The 19,268-nt window shown below is 50.0% G+C and overlaps 2 protein-coding genes across 2 annotated transcripts; both read right to left on the reverse strand.

The window, feature by feature from the left end:
• Positions 1-553: 553 nt before the first annotated feature.
• Positions 554-5,201, reverse strand: LOC144729674 (uncharacterized). The gene is made up of 3 exons (XM_078610094.1): positions 4,921-5,201; positions 3,912-4,079; positions 554-2,349 (listed from the first exon to the last, which is right to left on the reverse strand). The coding sequence occupies exons 1-3, from the start codon at positions 5,172-5,174 to the stop codon at positions 645-647; spliced, it is 2,127 nt and encodes a 708-aa protein (XP_078466220.1). The 5' UTR covers positions 5,175-5,201; the 3' UTR covers positions 554-644.
• An 8,106-nt stretch (positions 5,202-13,307) lies between these two features.
• Positions 13,308-18,469, reverse strand: LOC144729531 (uncharacterized). The gene is made up of 2 exons (XM_078609852.1): positions 18,164-18,469; positions 13,308-15,083 (listed from the first exon to the last, which is right to left on the reverse strand). Exons 1-2 carry the CDS (start codon positions 18,243-18,245, stop codon positions 14,332-14,334), a joined length of 834 nt encoding a protein of 277 aa, XP_078465978.1. The 5' UTR covers positions 18,246-18,469; the 3' UTR covers positions 13,308-14,331.
• Positions 18,470-19,268: the final 799 nt, after the last annotated feature.

The raw sequence follows: 19,268 nt of genomic DNA on the forward strand, positions 1-19,268 counted from the left end.
GATCTTTCTCCTTGGGTTTCTGACTGACTGAAGCAGGTCTGGCACTCGAGTTCTGACTCCCTGATGGGGGCACTCTACTGGGGTTCTGGCCGGATGAAGGGGACGCACCTCTGGGGTTCTGGCCGGCTGAAGGGGAAGCTACACTGGGGTTCTGACCAGCTGAAGGGGAAGCTCCACTGGGTTTCTGGCCGGCTGAAGGAGAAGCTACACTGGGTTTCTGGCCGGCTGAAGGGGAAGCTACACTGGGTTTCTGACCAGCTGAAGGGGAAGCTACACTGGGGTTCTGACCGGCCGAAGGGGAAGCTCCACTGGGTTTCTGGCCGGCTGAAGGGGAAGCTACACTGGGTTTCTGACCAGCTGAAGGGGAAGCTACACTGGGTTTCTGACCGGCCGAAGGGGAAGCTACACTGGGTTTCTGACCAGCTGAAGGGGAAGCTACACTGGGGTTCTGACCGGCCGAAGGGGAAGCTACACTGGGTTTCTGACCAGCTGAAGGGGAAGCTACACTGGGTTTCTGACCGGCTGAAGGGGAAGCTACACTGGGTTTCTGGCCGGCTGAAGGGGAAGCTCCACTGGGTTTCTGACCAGCCGAAGGGGAAGCTCCACTGGGTTTCTGACCAGCTGAAGGGGAAGCTACACTGGGTTTATGGCCAGCTGAAGGGGAAGCTACACTGGGTTTCTGACCAGCTGAAGGGGAAGCTCCACTGGGTTTCTGGCCAGCTGAAGGGGAAGCTACACTGGGTTTCTGGCCGGCTGAAGGGGAAGCTCCACTGGGTTTCTGACCAGCTGAAGGGGAAGCTCCACTGGGTTTCTGGCCAGCTGAAGGGGAAGCTACACTGGGTTTCTGACCAGCTGAAGGGGAAGCTCCACTGGGTTTCTGGCCAGCTGAAGGGGAAGCTACACTGGGTTTCTGACCAGCTGAAGGGGAAGCTCCACTGGGTTTTTGGCCAGCTGAAGGGGAAGCTACACTGGGTTTCTGACCAGCTGAAGGGGAAGCTACACTGGGTTTCTGGCCGGCTGAAGGGGAAGCTCCACTGGGTTTCTGACCAGCTGAAGGGGAAGCTACACTGGGTTTCTGACCAGCTGAAGGGGAAGCTACACTGGGTTTCTGGCCAGCTGAAGGGGAAGCTACACTGGGTTTCTGACCAGCTGAAGGGGAAGCTCCACTGGGTTTCTGACCAGCTGAAGGGGAAGCTACACTGGGTTTCTGACCAGCTGAAGGGGAAGCTACACTGGGGTTCTGACCAGCTGAAGGGGAAGCTACACTGGGGTTCTGACCGGCTGAAGGGGAAGCTACACTGGGGTTCTGACCGGCCGAAGGGGAGGCTCCACTGGGTTTCTGACCAGCTGAAGGGGAAGCTCCACTGGGTTTCTGACCGGCTGAAGGGGAAGCTACACTGGGTTTCTGACCAGCTGAAGGGGAAGCTACACTGGGTTTCTGGCCAGCTGAAGGGGAAGCTACACTGGGTTTCTGGCCGGCTGAAGGGGAAGCTCCACTGGGTTTCTGACCAGCTGAAGGGGAAGCTCCACTGGGTTTCTGGCCAGCTGAAGGGGAAGCTACACTGGGTTTCTGACCAGCTGAAGGGGAAGCTCCACTGGGTTTCTGGCCAGCTGAAGGGGAAGCTACACTGGGTTTCTGACCAGCTGAAGGGGAAGCTCCACTGGGTTTTTGGCCAGCTGAAGGGGAAGCTACACTGGGTTTCTGACCAGCTGAAGGGGAAGCTACACTGGGTTTCTGGCCGGCTGAAGGGGAAGCTCCACTGGGTTTCTGACCAGCTGAAGGGGAAGCTACACTGGGTTTCTGACCAGCTGAAGGGGAAGCTCCACTGGGTTTCTGACCAGCTGAAGGGGAAGCTACACTGGGTTTCTGGCCAGCTGAAGGGGAAGCTACACTGGGTTTCTGACCAGCTGAAGGGGAAGCTCCACTGGGTTTCTGACCAGCTGAAGGGGAAGCTACACTGGGTTTCTGACCAGCTGAAGGGGAAGCTACACTGGGGTTCTGACCAGCTGAAGGGGAAGCTACACTGGGGTTCTGACCGGCTGAAGGGGAAGCTACACTGGGGTTCTGACCGGCCGAAGGGGAGGCTCCACTGGGTTTCTGACCAGCTGAAGGGGAAGCTCCACTGGGTTTCTGACCGGCTGAAGGGGAAGCTACACTGGGTTTCTGACCAGCTGAAGGGGAAGCTACACTGGGGTTCTGGCTCCCAGGAGCAGCAGTCGACCCCGCCGCCGCTGACGGAGAGCAGAGCTGCAGGACCTTGGAGACCCATGACAAAATGTCCTGGCTGGTCACGTTGAACGTCTTCTGGACCTTGGCAACGACCTCTGACATCGTCGCGGGCCACTGATCTGTAACACCAAGGTGAGATACATTAACAGGTGCATGCATGCACGCAAACATACACAAGACAAAGATCCACCGGATAGCCTCGCGTGGACGGTTGGGGCAAGTGCTGTTAAGCCATCCTACGAAGGCTGGCACGGCGAACGAGATGGTGGTGTAGCCAGAATCACGCCGGGCCTTCTTCGTCTCCTCAATGTGAATGTTCACACGCGGAACCAGGTACTCATATGAGGCTGAGTCGACCTAGGAGAAGCCCAGGTCTTGTTAAGATGATCGCAACTTATACACACTCGCACACACAAAGACAAACATCTCTCTATCGCCTTAACAGACAGTTGAGGCAAGTGCTGTTAGCGAACACCTATGAAGGTCATACACACACAGGCACCCATACAGATACATACTCGCACACAAAGACAAATATCCCCCGCATAGCCTTGACATACGTTTGGGGCAAGTGCTGTTAGTGAACACCTACGAAGGCACATCGCAACCAGGTACTAATTTGAGGCTGAGTCGACCTAGGGGAGGTCCAGGTCCAGTTCAGATAACCGTCACGGGCCGTCGTGAGCGGGAATCGAACTTGGGTCGCGGGTTTGTAGCGCGCACACGACCACCCCCAAAAGGCAAAGATCCCCCGTATAGCTTTAACAGACTGTAGGGGCAAGTGCTGTTAGCGAGCACCTATGAAGGCCGGCACGGCAACACCACGCCCGGCCGCCTTTGTCTCCCCAGTGGCGATGTTTACACATCGCACCAGGTACTCATTTGAGGCTGAGTCGACCTAGGGGAGGCCCAGGACCGGTTCAGATAATCGTCACTGATGTTGGCCATTAGCGGGAATCGAACCTGGGTCACCAAGGTTCGTAGCGCAGCGTAGCGCTAACCACTGCACCACCGCTCCCCACACACAGTGACACGTGCAATGGTGTCGCGTGCTTAGCTGCGTGTGACGTGAAGCGAGGAATTCAATGACCCCCCCCCCCCCCTGTGCAGTTGCACCGCCTGCACATCTGATAGCTACGTCGCCATATGGCTCTCTGTGCGAGTCTATGGGTATGTTTGGCTAAATATTTAAATTTTGGGGTTTTTTTACATACGTCTCGATTTAAAGCTTTCGTGACTGCAGGGATTCATCTTATTGGTTCTTTCGGTAAAGTCACGTAGAAGGGAAGTAATAAAATAATAAAAATAAAACATAGTAAAACAATTCTCAGCAGCCGTCCTCGCCTGAGGACGGCTGCTTGCGTTGTGGCCGAAACGTCGTGAGAATTGTTTTATTATGTTTTATTTGTATTATTTTATTACTTCCCTTCTACGTGACTTTACCGAAAGAACCAAGAAGATTTTTTACATACGCATATGGATTTATACGCGAGTCTTCGGGTTTCGATACGAGCATGTGGGTCTCCACGTGGGTCTATGGGTGTCTTTGTTGAGTTCTATGATGTCCGGTGGCTGAGAGCAGTTTCGCAAATAGCGCCCCCCATCCCCCACCCCCTCCCGGAGTGTGCAAGCTGCAATCGCCTGCGACGTCGCTGCGTGCGCGCGCGCGCGCGTGCGTTACCCAGGCTGGAGTTGCTGGCAACTTGGAGCAGCGCAGGGGACACCAGGTCCGACGCCCCGCATTTGTTGAGGAGCTGCACGACCCCCAGGGCGCTCAGAGATCCGTTTCCAAGCGCCGCGCGGAGCGACTCCAATGCGCTCAGCAGCGGGTCCGAGGAGTTGGAGGTCACTGAAAGCGCAGCACGGATCGATCGACATCACAAACACCGCACAATCGAGGTGACACTTAACAACGCGGAGTCACTGCGCGCAGCACGGATCGATCGACACCTCAACCCGCATTAATCTGGCACTGAAGGGAGAGTATGTTTAACCTGGAAGCATACACAGCGTAATGTGTATTTCTAGCGCGCTCAGTCACCGTGTGTAACTGCAAGGGCCCTCTTGCAGTGACGGCAGTGATCGCGGCATTAGCCGGGCGGTGTTGGCTCTCTGCGCGGCATGCGATCCAGCACTGTGGATGCAGCGAGGGTTGGCGGATCACCGCGCAAAAGTTGTGAAAATCCGGTCCCGTGAGCGTCGAAAGGGAGCCGCACGTACCCTGGCTCGCCAGGAGAATGCAATACTGTTCTGGAAAACAAAAATGTGGATTCCACGTGTTCCGTCTGTATGAGATTACAGTGTTTCCCCACCCCCTCGCAAGCGTGCGTTTTCTCCAGGCGCTCCAGTTTCCTCCCACATCCACTCGTTCATTGGCCAATAACCATCTTCATTAATAGAGGACAGCAGAGCTTGGAGAATCGTTGGCGCCGGGCTCAGCACGTGGCTGTCGTTCTGCTTGTGGTTCCTCGCGCCTCCGAATCGTTCCCTCTCTCAACGAGAGTGAGCGAATCCGGTGCGGCGCCTCACAAGTTGAAAGTATTACTACTACGATACGTACGCGTGTTTACATATTGCGTGCGTATTAATGCGTTCACTGCCCGCCACAGCTGCGTGTGAAGGTCCCTCTGCAGCCCTCGGCATTGCAAAACATTGAGCCGCCCGTGATCTTTCGCGAACCGCTCGCTCACCGTTGGCGCCGGGAAGAGGAGCGCACGAAACCAGAGTGGAGGATGAGAGGAAGGCGGCGATGATAACCACGGGAAGGGCACGGGCAGCAGCAGCAGTAGCCATGATTTGAGCTGAGCAGACGGCGAGCGTGAACACGAGCGCTGCGGTATCTTGAGTCCACGTGGTTACAGAGGCAGCTGCCGGCTTTTGATGTTCTCCATCCAGGCAGACTGGCCGTTTTATAGAGGGCCGGCTGCGCAAAACCTGCCCCCATTCATTCATTCATTCAGGTGTGTTCTTCACAGACACCTGGGCTGTGTGTGTGTGTGTATTCTGGGCACATGTTGCTGGGTGGGGCGCTGGGGGCTGTCGGTCAAGGTGAGGAGAGACGGCGCGTTTGCATCGGGCACCGCGGTCGATTGCGCAACTCTATTGTACCGCCCGTTGCGTAAAACCAGCGAAGGGAGACTGAATGTGGTTGGAGGCTGCCGTGATCTCGTTTAAGCCCTGGCACGATACTACGCGCGATGTCGCGTCTACAAAATTATCCGGCGCATCAGTTTTGTCGCATTGCAATGCGAATTTGCATACGATTGCGCGTATACGCGTGTGTGCCACCTGCCATCAAGTGAGATACACACACACACACACAAAATACCGCAGTGCACTCGGCATCAGCTCGCCCGAAGTCTATGCGATGATCATCGAGGCTCCTCGCAATCTATGACGCTCACGACGCTCTCGCGTTGTCAGTGCCCACAACACGGTACCCGCTTTAGACGCCACGTGGAGTTGGATGATGATGTCGTCGCCACGTGAGCAGCGCGTCGACAATTGCTCCGAAACCCGTTTCGCAACTGGCGATCATTTAGTAAGCGATAGATGTAATTTTAGAACCTTCAATTGTCTGTGTTTGTTCATGCGTTCAGCTACTTTTTTTATTTTACACGCTTTTATTTAACTCACTCCGTCTGTTGTATCCTCAAAAAAGAAATATTGTAACTCAATTCTTACCCACTTCCCAATGTGCTATCGACTGCAAACTTGAAATGCCTATGTCATACTGATGACAATACTATATTCTATCATAAAAAAAAATCCAAAACATATATTTAAAAACATTTTACACTCTTCTATTTAACTTACTCTGTGTGTTGTCGTATCCTAAAATCGTGTAACTCAATTTTTTCAACCGTCTTCCCAATGTCGTATCGACTGCAAACTTGGTATAGGTATGTCATACTGATGACAATACTATATTCTATCATTGAAAATTAAATATATATATATTTTTAAACAATCTTTTTACGGCTCTAATTTTCCACGTTTCCGGCTCTAATTGTCGACGCTCAACTCACGTTGCCTGTAAATCACCACGTGGTCCCTTACGTCGCGGCAGGAGGGGAGGGACGATAGGGGAAGGGGGCAGGGGGAGAGGCAGCTCGGACAGTACCTTTCATTAAAACGTGTTTTTTTTTTTAAGTATTTTTAATATTTGTTTTGGTTTGTTCCAGGAAATAAAATAACAAAGCGATAACCACGATACGGTGTATGGAAAATGAGAATACGTTTCACCTTCTCTGGCAATAAAACTATTGTTAAGATGTTCAAACACCAAATATAAACATTTTGCAAGGAATCATGTCTGTATTAACCACTCACACCGTACTTGTGGTGAACATGGAAACAAAACACCACACGTGCCGGGTGTGGTTAATGCAGACTTCATTCCTCGCAAAGGGTTTCTATTCAGTGTTTGAATATCTTAAGACCTGTTTTATTGCCAGAAAGGGCAACACCTGTTCTTATTTTTCATACTTTTGTTGAGGAGTTCTCAGGACGCACTCGGAAACGGAGGTAAGGTTATGTTCGCCAAAGGTTTATTAAAGATGTTACAATCTAACACAAGGGTACACAACTCCCAGGGGTTAGGGGTCCTACGCGGAGTCCTGGTCCCTGCCCGGCTCTGCCAACTCCACCGACCGGAGGGAGAAGCATCTCTATCGGCTACCACCGGCGTCCTTCCAGACTCACGACTTCATCCCTCTACACCCTGGTTCCCTCTCTACCCTTCTCACTCTACTCGTTCCCAAAGTGACCCCGTTTTCTTCACGGGGTCTCCCTTAAATACTCGTGACGTCATCGCACTGAACGGCACACATGACGTCACGTCCCCATTTTACTCCTCTACACTTTGATACTTGCAAAAAAGATCCCATAATACGGTGTACGAATGGGAATGCTTCTATCGGATGCAGGGTGAATCCATTGCATAATCCTTAACGTGTAGACCTCTGGAACTCGACCTCACAAGGACGTAGAGCCGGGAGTTCCAGAGTCCCACCACTCGCTCTCACAGCATCCCAGGGTCCTGAGATGGCTGGTCTTGGGTCTTGAGCTACAACTGGCCCTGATCGGCCAGGGAGCTGCCCTTTTATGCCTCGTCCCCAACGAGGGGTGGGGTTGTGTCCGCCCCCAGATATCCCACAGAGCACACACAGCCCCCCCCCCCCCCCCGTTGGTGGCGCCAAGGGGCTTAACTGGCTGGGGTGCCTAGGGTCCCAGCGCCTGGCGCCAATGGGCTTAAGCGTCTGGGATGTCTAGGGTCCCAGAGCCCCCAGCACTACACACGCATTGTCCCACCCGTAAATGAAACACAATATTCATACGAAGTACTATTATTACTGCTGCCGGTTTTAAAGCTGCCTGTTTATTGCACACTGTGTTCAGCTTTTCTATAGCTGACTATGAACATCCTCATTTTTTCAACATTCCAATGTCATCATCTGCTTGAAATTTTACCTCGCCCCTCCCTTCCCCCACTTTGATTACAACATTAGAGTTATCTCAATACTTAAAGTCTTCAAGTGCATTTAATCATTCTGCTTCTCTGGGCATGTGAAACTGCTGCTTAGAATCAGCCTAAATATCATAACCTCCTGAACTACATTGCTGATGTTAGTTCATTTTACAAAGTTTCGAGCCAGCTGGGCCATGATTGATCAAAACTGAGGCCTCCACTTTTCACCCAGGTAGCTGGAGAGCATGGACAACGTGTTTCTAACCTAACATTAAAACCGATGATGGATATCCATCGTAATTTATATTCAAACATTAACCCGCCACATGCATCTGGTCTCCGCACCTCATTGTCTCACAAATGTCGACATCACATTTATTTCTCTATTTAAGACCGAAACAGGACAATTGCTGTATCGATTTTATCCATAATACAGTACCGGTTTTTTATATAAATGTGTCGTTGAACGCGTACATCGGTGTGTTGTGCTCTCCAACACACTAGTGCTCTACCAGTGACGAATTGGCATGTTCTGTTTACGTGACAACCCTTACTAATTAGCTGTGTCGGGTGGTGAAGGGTTTAACGACACATTTATATTTACGCGATCTAACCCAAAAACCGCTCATGGATAATGCAAACTTTGATTCGTTTCATCATCTTTGGCTTTGCATCATTTAGCACATTCGATTTATCGAAACTTTTTTTTTCTTCCAATTCTGTCGTGAAGTCTAAGATGTTGACCAAAAAATATTCTGCCACTCCAGCTCAATATTTATTGAGGAGGGCATGAGTGCAGAGGTTACGGAACATTGCGTTCGCTTCGTCAGAGCCCCCGGGCCAAGCACACCACGCCACGCCGCTCTCAGCCGCTTGCGTTCCGAGATGAAAACTCGTGCTCGGATGAAACTCAACGAAGGATGAGTAAGGGTGGAGCGAAGCAGTGAGACCGCGTGAAGGAAGAACATCGCTTTCCCACCTGATGATCGACGCTTGTGTTGCGCCCGAAACGTCGTGATTAATTTTATTTTATACCTACGTGACTTTACCGAAAGAACCAAAGAGTAAGAACATCGTTGTTGAAATTCCATTCCGTCGCCACTGTCCAAAAATGAGCTGACGGAAGGGACAGATTACAATAATGAAGGTTTTACATTTTTCCCTCCTATACAGCACGTATATATTTTGAATAAATAGAAATAAAATTTATGATAGTCGTAATCAATGGCAAGGAATGAAGCTGTTCCAAAGAGATGGAGCGACGAAAACAGTTCATGTTGCAGATCGATAATGTGCAGGTGGATTATTATCATCATCACTACATTCCATGATCGTGACGAGAGGTGGTGGCGGCGGCGGCTTGCAGATGTCATCATCCAGCAGTGGGTTGACCATGACTGATGATTAAGCAACGCTCCAGATCTTCACTAAAGCAGATCATCTGTTGGTGTTGGTGTTGTGTGTGTGGGGGGTGACTCGGTTCACGATTGCAAAAGAGGCATTGAATCTCGGTGTGAAGCGGGTTCACGGTTACGCAGATCAACGTTGCCCGCACGTGATGTTAAAAAAAAGAAATTCTGTTGTGACCCGTGCGACGTCACCGGCTCGAGAGAGAGAGAGGGCAACGCGAGCCCGTGCTCAAGAAGGGCTCGAGCAAGTGACTGCGTGTGCGACACCAGAACGTGGAATGCCAGATGTGTGCTGCGATTGCGAGATTGATTCTTAAAATAGCAAGCCGCCACCCACAGCTTTGTGCAACTGGTGAAATGAACGAATGACCGGAATGAATATTTCTCGGCGGACGCGAACCGCTGTCACGGACGTTTCGTTCCACATTCCAGTGCGGTTTTTATTTCTTTTGTCGTTGCTGATCGTCAATGGCAGATAGGGAAACGATGACCGCATCAAAGAGGATGCGCAGTCATTGCGTGAGATCTTGGAAGCTCAGCAGGAGAATTTGAGCCTGGTTAGCGATTTGGATGGGGGATGATCGCCACCACCGCCGCCCTTTGATCGCTGTTTCGATTCGCGCTTACTTATCCAGGAACGCGTCTTGAGCGCGAAGCGAAGTCTGCCTGTATTGTGATTCAAGTGTATTTCGAGTATTCTTAGGTTTTTTCGGTAAAGTCACGTAGGTAAAAAAATAAAAATAAATAATAAAATGATAGAAATTATAATAGAAATAAAATAATAATTCACGACGTTTCGGGCGCAACACTAGCGTCCGTCATCAGGTGGGACAACCACAGCAAGAAACAATTGCTGAAGTGGGCGTTGGTTGTCCCACCTGATGACGGATGCTTGTGTTGCGCCCGAAACGTCGTGATTTATTATTTTATTTCTATTATTATTTATATAATTTTAGTATTTATTTATTTATTGCCTACTTGACTTTACCGAAAAAACCTAAGAGTATGAATCATTGCAGTCACAAAAGCTTCAAATCTAGAATGTATTTCGAGTGACCAGGTAAGAATTCAAGGCGACCCAGGATAAGTCCCATTTGCGAGGGTGACCTGGGGCATGAGTCCACCAGTAGGGAGTTGGGGGGGGGGGGCAGGAGGGGGACGATTGCTGCTGTGCATAATCCAAATTGATTAAACACTTTCCGGGTAAGTTTCGAATTTGACAAAATCAGGACCCTGACGCCGGCGGCAGGCCATGGCCTACTGTTTGCGTAGGACGCCAGAAGGGCTCTTTAACGTCCACCGCGAATGCTTCGATGCTGTCTGCCGGCCGAGTCGCCCTTGCAAGCAGACGGCGCGTATCGCCGTTCGGTGAATGCACCCGCGTTAACATGACCGGGGCGGCCGCCTCGGGTTCAAGCCGTGAACCTCTGCAACGCGAGACGAACGCGCTGCACGGCGCTCGCCAACGCCACTCGATGGCCGAGACCGAACGAGCGATGTGTGGCGTGCGTTGAGACGTCGCGTGCCACGCGCTCTGCACGTCACATACGCACATGTGTCACGCGCGTGTGTCACGTGTGATGGTGTCATCGCTTCCGGAAGAGACGTTTTGGTTTATACTGGTAGGAACGAAGTGGACCAGACCACCAATAGATTAATGTGTCTGTCCGTCCGTCTGTCCGTCTGTCCGACAAGATGGCCGCCCGCTCCCCCTGCGATCTGTGAACTAAACAAGATGGCCGTCGCTTCCGGCGCCTCACGGCGAAACTTTAAACTTCGCTTCAAATTTACTTTACTGAAACGCAGAACGTTTTTTTTTAACACAGAGACAAGATACATTTATTAACACAGAGACGAGATACATTTAATCGCCTTATTTGTGCACGAAAAGCACGGCGCGAGGCCTAGTGCGGCAGGCTTCGCGAGGCCTAGTGCGGCAGGCTTTGCGAGGCCTACTGCAGAAAAGGCATCGCGAGGCCTACTGCACAGAAGGCTTCGCGAGGCCTACTGCAGGGAAGGCTTCGCGAGGCCTACTGCAGAGGCTTCGCGAGGCCTAGTGCAGAAGGCTTCGCTAAGTCTACTGCAGAGAAGGCTTTGCGAGGCCTAGTGCAGCAGGCTTCACGAGGCCTAGTGCGGCAGGCTTCGCGAGGCCTAGTGCGGGAGGCTTCGCGAGGCCTTGTGCAGAAGGTGGTGGTGAATTAATCTCAGATGTGATCGTTTGGAAATGAAAGACTACGAGTCTTTAAATCTCACAGCGTTTCTTGTCAAAACAAACACTTTTAATTAACGTTACACTAGAATACAGTAATTTTTTCTTTAACTCCTTTATACCTGGTCGATATCCCTGTACCGGTACTAAGTATTGTTGTCTATGAAGAGTGTCCATTCGTGATTGGTCTCTGCGCCGAACGGCCAAATTGCTTACCCTATCCCCATGCCGTGAAAATTCCTCGCATGCGCCTCGACTCATAGGCCAGGAATTTAGTAAGTTTGCTTCAGTAAGGCTGAAACTAACAATAATACAGATATAAATTTACGCGGGATAAACTTAAGTTGTGCTCTTTCCATTAATTGGTTTAAACATTATTTTAATCATTCCCCCCTTAACTGTATCCCAATGTCTCCGTCACTGTCACGTCATAACACGAAGTATCCAATCGGATCTGTCACAGAGAAATGCGACCGTCCGTGTTAGAGAAGGGCCTCACGAAAGCAGATGTCACAGAGCTACCTATGAGATCGTACTGGTAGGAACCTCCTGGTTACACCAGCCCACAGGGGATCATTGTGTCCGTCCGTCGTGCAGGGAGGGGCTGGGTGGGGAGGGAGGGGCTGGGTGGGGAGTGGAGGGTGGGGAGGGACTGGGTGGGGAGGGTGGGAAGGGGCTTGGTGGGGAGGGTGGGGAGGAGCTGGGTGGGGAGGGTGGGGCTGGGTGGGGGGTGGGAGGGGTGGGGCTGGGTGGGGAGGGGCTGGTCACCCCGTGGTGCCCTTATAAAACTCAACGTTTAACCTACTCACGCCGGCTTGTGCCCGCCCTCACAGTCGGGCATATTTGCGGAATACACCACGCCGCCGTTGACCCTGGCCATTGACCGAGCAATCCAACATTCCTACCAGCTCCCTCCGCAGGAATGTTTTTAAAGTGAGCTCTAGTCCACACAGAAGAGGGCACCAATCTGTTGCTATTGTTGCATCCTTTCTTTAACCAGGAAATGAAATACACCTATTGAGACACATATGGTACAATTTTCTGGGCACTCTTTGCGTAGGAGAGTAATGTGTATCGTATGACAGTTAAACTCGTCCTCTGATTCCCACAGCTGAGAATTTAGCCGAATTAAAGTGCAATACTTAAATACACTGTGATGGCTTCTCATGCGTCATCGGTGACTGGGCTGAGCCCATTCAACTCGCAACGCCTGAGAACGAAATCTACTCACACAAGCAGCTTCCTGGTGCCTGGATTCGAACCCGAAATCTCGATGTTACCAGTTCAGCTGGTGCTGCGTCACTTCTGAATACATAATTTCCGTCATTATCAGTACTGTATTCTTCTTCTTGACTCAAGGGTGGTCGGTATCGCCAGGAACCCAGCCACCTGAGTTCGATTCCTGCCGCTGATGGCTAACGTCAGTGGCGGGCGCTATCTGAACCGGTCCCGGGCCCTATTGCCTTCTTCACCTGGCCCACCTGCCTTCTGGCCTTCTGGCCGGTGTAGGTGAAATATGGTGAAACACAACTGCCACGACTTGACACGACATGCGTGGCGGCCTCCACCCAGCAGTTTCCAGACAAAAGGGATGTTTACACTATGAGACATCTCCTTTACCAGTGGCAAATTATAGTAATAGGTTTTTACCCTTTCAACTGGTACAAAACTGACACCTTCATACAAGGCATCATGTTTGCAATAACCACAACACAAGCAGTCAAAATTGTGGACCAATCAACTTCAAGGACAGTGCATATCATTATCAGAGTTGTTTCTTTTTGTTTTAATTTGACTGCTTGTGTTGTGGTTATTGCAAACATGATGCCTTGTATAAACGTGTCAGTTTTGTACCAGTTGATAGGGTAAAAACCTATTACTATAAAAGGGATGTTATTTATGATGATGATGGTTATTATCGGAAGCACGGCCAATGTTATTTTATTGGCTTCACCGTGAGTGTGAAACAAAAAAAACCGACACACGTGGTTGCATTGCATAACTATTTATTAACGAAGGGGTTACAAAACGCACCCACGCTGCTCCCCCCCCCCCCCCCCACATGAGAATAAAACAGAGACAGAACGAGACGACGGTAAGCCAGTGAGTCGATACTTGGATATGTTTGTGTTGGTGTACGTAGGTGGTTGTACGCTCTCCGAATCACTGTGTACGTGACGTAATTGAATCTTGTAACAGAATTGAAAATGTTAAACAAAAGCGAGTAGTTTTATATTACGAGCTATGTAAACAGCCAGTGCAACCGGACCAGATGAGAGATTTATATTAAGTTTTCCTAATCGAAAAATGTAGTTATTTTTCAATGTTGCAAATTCAATCAAATATAATCATTATTAATAATAATAATAAGAATGTAGGCCGTTTGTCAAGCCACTGATGAATAAAGGCCTCCTTCCCACACAATGTCTATCGTGGGTTTCGTGTGTTTACTATACTTCACCGCACTGCTCAGTGTGCGTTGGTGAATGCACCAGATATGGGAGCATAGAATCACGATACAACAGTGGATCTTGCTGCACGGCCCTCTACTGCCTGCAACATCGCCCCATGGCAGGGAGGAGTAACGAGGTCAGGGAGGGGGTTGGCAAGACCGATTCAGATATCACTCGCCAATGAGGTTAGTCAAGGCCAGGAATCAAAATCAGATCAATTGGTTCATAACTCAGTGGGTTAACCATTGAGCCACTTGCACCGTGCCCCAGTAGCTGACCCTGGTTTCCTCCAATCTGTAAAATATCCGTAAAATTACTGGCCAAACTCATTGATGCTTTCCTAAATAATTGGCATCATTATTATAATTAATAATAATAATCATTGACTGCATCATTTATTTAAAATGCTTAACATTTGGACAGTCGGTGGGTCATGAAAGCTTGTCCTTGCCAAATCTTGGACATTATCTGATGAATGTTCTACCTGACCGTGGGCGGCTGCACTGCTGGGTGGATGGCTTCACGTATCTACTGGCCCCAAAAAGGTCCCCCTCACCACCCTAAGCTGGAATGGGATGCATGTGGTCTCCTGGCCCTCCTTTGTCACTGATCGGGTTCTTAGGCTTCTCCTGCTTGGGCCCTTCCTGCTTAGGCCCTCCCTGATTGTCAGGACGTGGTGACACCGAATCGGGTCCAGCACCGCGGATTGGGCTGCGCCGGAAGCGGAGATTCATATTCGGCATACGTGGGAAATTTGGGTCAAGCGGCATCATTGGGATATTAGGCAAATGGATTGGAATCTGTGGCGGCGAGAATAACGGAAACCCTCGCACGGGCAGTTGCTGGACGGGCATCGGGGACCCACCGCCCCGAGTGCAACGCTGGAGATGGGCGGAGATGAAGGCCCACATGGCGGGAGGAGGGCAGGGCAGGCTGCCCGTCTGGAGCAGCTGCGACATAGCGGCCGCGTGGTGCTGCAGCATGGCATTGAGGTCGAGGCTCTGGACTCCTTGGCCCAGATTCATCTGGATGGGCATCGGGGGCCCACCACCCTGAGCGCAACGCTGGAGATGGGCAGAGGCGAAGTCCCACATGGCGGGAGGAGGGCAGGGCAGTTTGCCCGTCTGGAGTAGCTGCGACATAGCAGCCGCGTGGTGCTGCAGCATGGCATTGAGGTCGAGGAACTGGCCTCCTTGGCCCAGATTCATCATCTGGTGGAACGCGTCCATGGCCTGTTGTCCGTTGGCCGGGGGCTGCTGCTGATGCGGTGCTGCTGGCGGCGTGCTGCCGGACGGCACGCTGCCGGGAATCGCTGTGGGAGGACAAGCAGTACGGTAGTTATTTCGTGCCGAGTTGAGCTAGAGGAGGATCAGAACCAGGTGTATGTTGCACGCACGCACATACACGCGCACGCACGCACGCACGCACACCCGCGAGCACGGGGGCACCAAATGTTGTTAACCGCAAAGTTGTATTTGTACAGAGGGCATCAATCTCGCGTTGATGAAAATATTTCTTGTCTCACACCGACTGAATTTGATCATTTTACGGCAGATTTTCGGCAGAATAAAATAAATGATACACCTGTCGCAATAAGACACTGGATGTCAAAAGCAGTCCAATATTTTCATGTAATAGAGCAATGCAGCTGAAAGTATACACTCCCAGAAGGCAGTGTCACACGGATGGGATGTATATAAAGTAACTACTTAACGTTTCATGTGGATGGACAGGTATTTATTTTGTCACTCGTGGCAGGTTCAAGGGCAGCAATGCAAGACCACGTAGGGCACAATGTCGCCTGAGTTGGAATTCTCCAAATTCCTGTGATCTTCACAACCAAACACAAACTTTTCGTTATACTGCGTTGGAAGTGGTGTATAATCACACATAACATAAACTCAACACAGTGGTCAATTACACTGCCCGAATAAAAAGACAAAATACAATAGGTGACGTTTTGGGCCACGGCCCTTCTTCATAAATATAGATACATATGTATATATATTTCAATCAATGCAATTGATGTTGTCTTCTTGGTTCTTTCGGTAAAGTCACGTAGAAGGGAAATAATAAAATAATAATAAATAAAACATAATAAAATAATGTAAAATAATGTTAGATTTGTTATTCTTTTATTACTTCCCTTCTACGTGACTTTACCGAAAGAACCAAGAAGATGAATCCCTGCAGTCACGAAAGCTGTAAATCGAAATTTAATTGATATTGTTCAAACATCCCAATGCTTCAAAAAATTACTGGCTAATTACTCAAGTGGGATTACACGAAGCGGCATCGCCCCCGACTGCGAAAGAGACTCGATGGGGCTTTCCTGGGTAAACAAGTGGAGTCACAACAAAAAAAAAGTAGTAACAGCAGCTGGTGGCCATCGTCATCGTCCGTGATGGTGGGAAGTCGGCACGTGTTCACCCGAAACTATGACGGAGAGGGATTATTCGCGGACACGTGAATCGAAACTACGGACGTTAAGGCCATCAACCATTACTACACCGGGAAAAGTCGGTGGGAACTGTCAGCTTATGACGGCAATCGTTGCCGTGAAATTCCCACCAAAGAATTCTGAGGTTTCACGGTTCGATTCTCAGCGGCCGCCCTCATTAATATGAGCGCCATGGCGGCGAGATGTTGTCTGCCTCGCCTGGTACGCCGCTAGTCGTGAGTTCGTTCCTGACCCTGACGCCTGTATATTTGCATTTGCATGTTTTGCCCGTGGTGGCGTGGATTTTTCTCCGGGTCCTCCAATTTTGTTCTATTCCACGTTTAGAAACACGTGTTTTGAGTATTTGACCAATCTAGATTTCCACATGATGATAGGGCATTTCGTTGAGCTATCATTTGGCACCAGGTCGCTTCTGAAAAAGAGCTATACAGCTAAGTGGACATTACCTGATAATATAAAACATTGTTTAAACATTGATTTAAAGCTTTCATGACTGCAGGGATTCATCTTCTTGGTTCTTTCGGTAAAGTCACGTAGAAGGGAAGTAATAAAATAATAAAAATAAAACATAATAAAATAATTATTATATTATTATATTATTTTATTATGTTTTATTTTTATTATTTTATTACTAAATAATTATAATAAAATAATTATTATATTATTATTTTATTTTATTATGTTTTGTTTTTATTATTTTATTACTTCCCTTCTACGTGACTTTACCGAAAGAACCAAGAAGATTGTTTAAACACTGCGGAAGTATTAACCATAAAATATACGACACGTCGCCTGCTTCGCAAGTGGGCGTTACATGTCGCGTGACGTCACAACAGGCCGGATTCATGGTCAAAATCAGAAAAAATAAACCCGCAAAAATTGCGTTTCCCTGCTGCGAAAAACATGGCAAGGCCCTCCTGAAAGAGAGTCACGAGAACACGCGTACTAACCAGCATGGCAATTCGCAGTCAATCACACTGGGCGAGCGACTGCGTCACCACGACCCACACCTGTACAAAGTCAGACTCCCTGTCAAGCCGAAACATCGTTTTTGGACAAGTGCTATGAGCGAGCAACGATCAAAGTCGGCACGGCACACGAGCAGCGGTGGTGTGTTGCCAGCACCATGCCTGGCCGCCTTTGTCTCCCAAAGTACCGATATTTACACTGTCGCACGAGGTACTCATTTGAGGCTGAGTCGACCTATGGGAGGCCCAGAGCCGGTGAAGATAATCGTCACTGGCGTTGGTGTCACGCTGCAAGAAGCGCTTCAACCACCACTCCCCAACAACAACGCCATTCGCCACTAAGTGGCGGTGACATCAACACGGCGCTTGTGCCAGGATATGTGCACGTTAAGGCCACGTGAAGTGTCGAACGCCCGCCGGCAGGAGGTCACGGGACAGTTCAAGTTCATTTATTAGGTATAGCCCTGTGAGCCATTCGGCTCTTGAATCGGGTGCAACCGCAACAAACAAAAAAAAACATGAACAAAAAACATATTAAAGTGACTATGTGACTGAGTGCAAATAGAAAATCCAAGAAAAGACAGCAAAATATTGCAGAAAAAACACCGTACACCAACGCTGTGTGCAAACATCCCAGTGGGATGCAAGTCAAACAACCAACAACAACCACAAGACAACTTAGATTAAGGTCATCAGTCTAACTCTGTACTACAACAAACAAACATGGCTAAACCAATACACTTTTCGAAATCACCAAAATAAAGCCATGAAAGCAATGAGACCCAGTAGGTGCTACGGGTCCGCCTGACCGAGATGACTGGCCGATGCACCACCTGTGCCCCCTAACTGTGCCAACTTGCTGCGCTTTACCCACCCGGCGCTCCGCTCGTTGCCGTGAGCGTCGCTCCTCTGCCCTCCGGATACACACACACACGTGGATTAAATTGCGTTAGAGTGGATCACCTTGTGGAGGAGGTCCCTGAGCCGTCGCCAGGACCACCGCACACAGAGCCATCAGCAGGCTCCTGGTGTGAGCGACCATCATGATCGGTCGAGGCGTTAAGGCTGCCGGAGAGGAAGAAAAAAAGCAGTCGGTCGGATTGCTCCTAGGCAAGGTCGCACTGACACCTCGGGCTCGGAAGGCGATGATGCTCAACCACGAGCTCGAAGCTCCTGCATTTATTCGCTTCGCGCCGCAACCCGATACTCGTCGACACTTGAGACGAAAGTTCAACGTCTCCTGGCAGGCTTTTCTCTCTTCTTTGTGGCCGACGGTGATTTATTGGGGGAGGGGTGTTATTCTGATCGCCTTTTGTTTCTCTTTGTCGCTGCACCCGTTTTTTTTTGTTAACTCGCCTTGCGATGTGGGGTTTTGTGCGATGGAAAGGAGAGTGCGACTTTTTGTTGTTGTTGTTGTTGTCGCCGTTGAAAGGGCTCCGCTAACGGTCACGCAGCGTTCCAATGGCGGTGTCGCTCTCCCGCGCTGTTTGTACGCGCACCGCTTTGTGTTTCACGTTTTGGCATTCACTCGTGTAAGATTACACGTGTCGCATTGTGGCCGCGTGAGTTGGCCGGGTTTCTTTTTGTATTGTTCTTGTTGCGCCCTGCTTTGGCAAGGGACAATTGGCCCCCGGAGTTCACGAAATGGGGGGCCCTAATCTCAGCGATACGCGTGCGACGGCACGCCACGGTGCAGTTCTTCGGGAACTGGTGGTTTTTGCACATCGTGTAAGGCTGTTTTTGTTGAAACCAATGGAGGCCCCGAACAGAAATTACTTTGGCCACCCCCTCCCGCCCCCCTTGCCCACTTCAATGAGATGACACGATATAATCAACTCACCGCGTGAGAGTCACCGCAAATGCTGATGCCATCAGGGAATGCCACTTGGAGGAACTCCCGCAGACAGGACTCCTAATATCCGCGGCCATATATCACCGGCGACCTCCATTCGTCATTTTACCCATAATGTACGGATAAGAGGTGTACAATTGCAGATAACCCCGCGAATAATGGGACCCACGATATGGGTTCGTCCAATCTCACCGCGGATAATGTTTTTCTCCTGTA

This window comes from Lampetra planeri, chromosome 33, assembly GCF_965212315.1.
Source record: "Lampetra planeri chromosome 33, kcLamPlan1.2.h2, whole genome shotgun sequence".
Classification (NCBI taxonomy): Eukaryota; Metazoa; Chordata; class Hyperoartia; order Petromyzontiformes; family Petromyzontidae; genus Lampetra; species Lampetra planeri.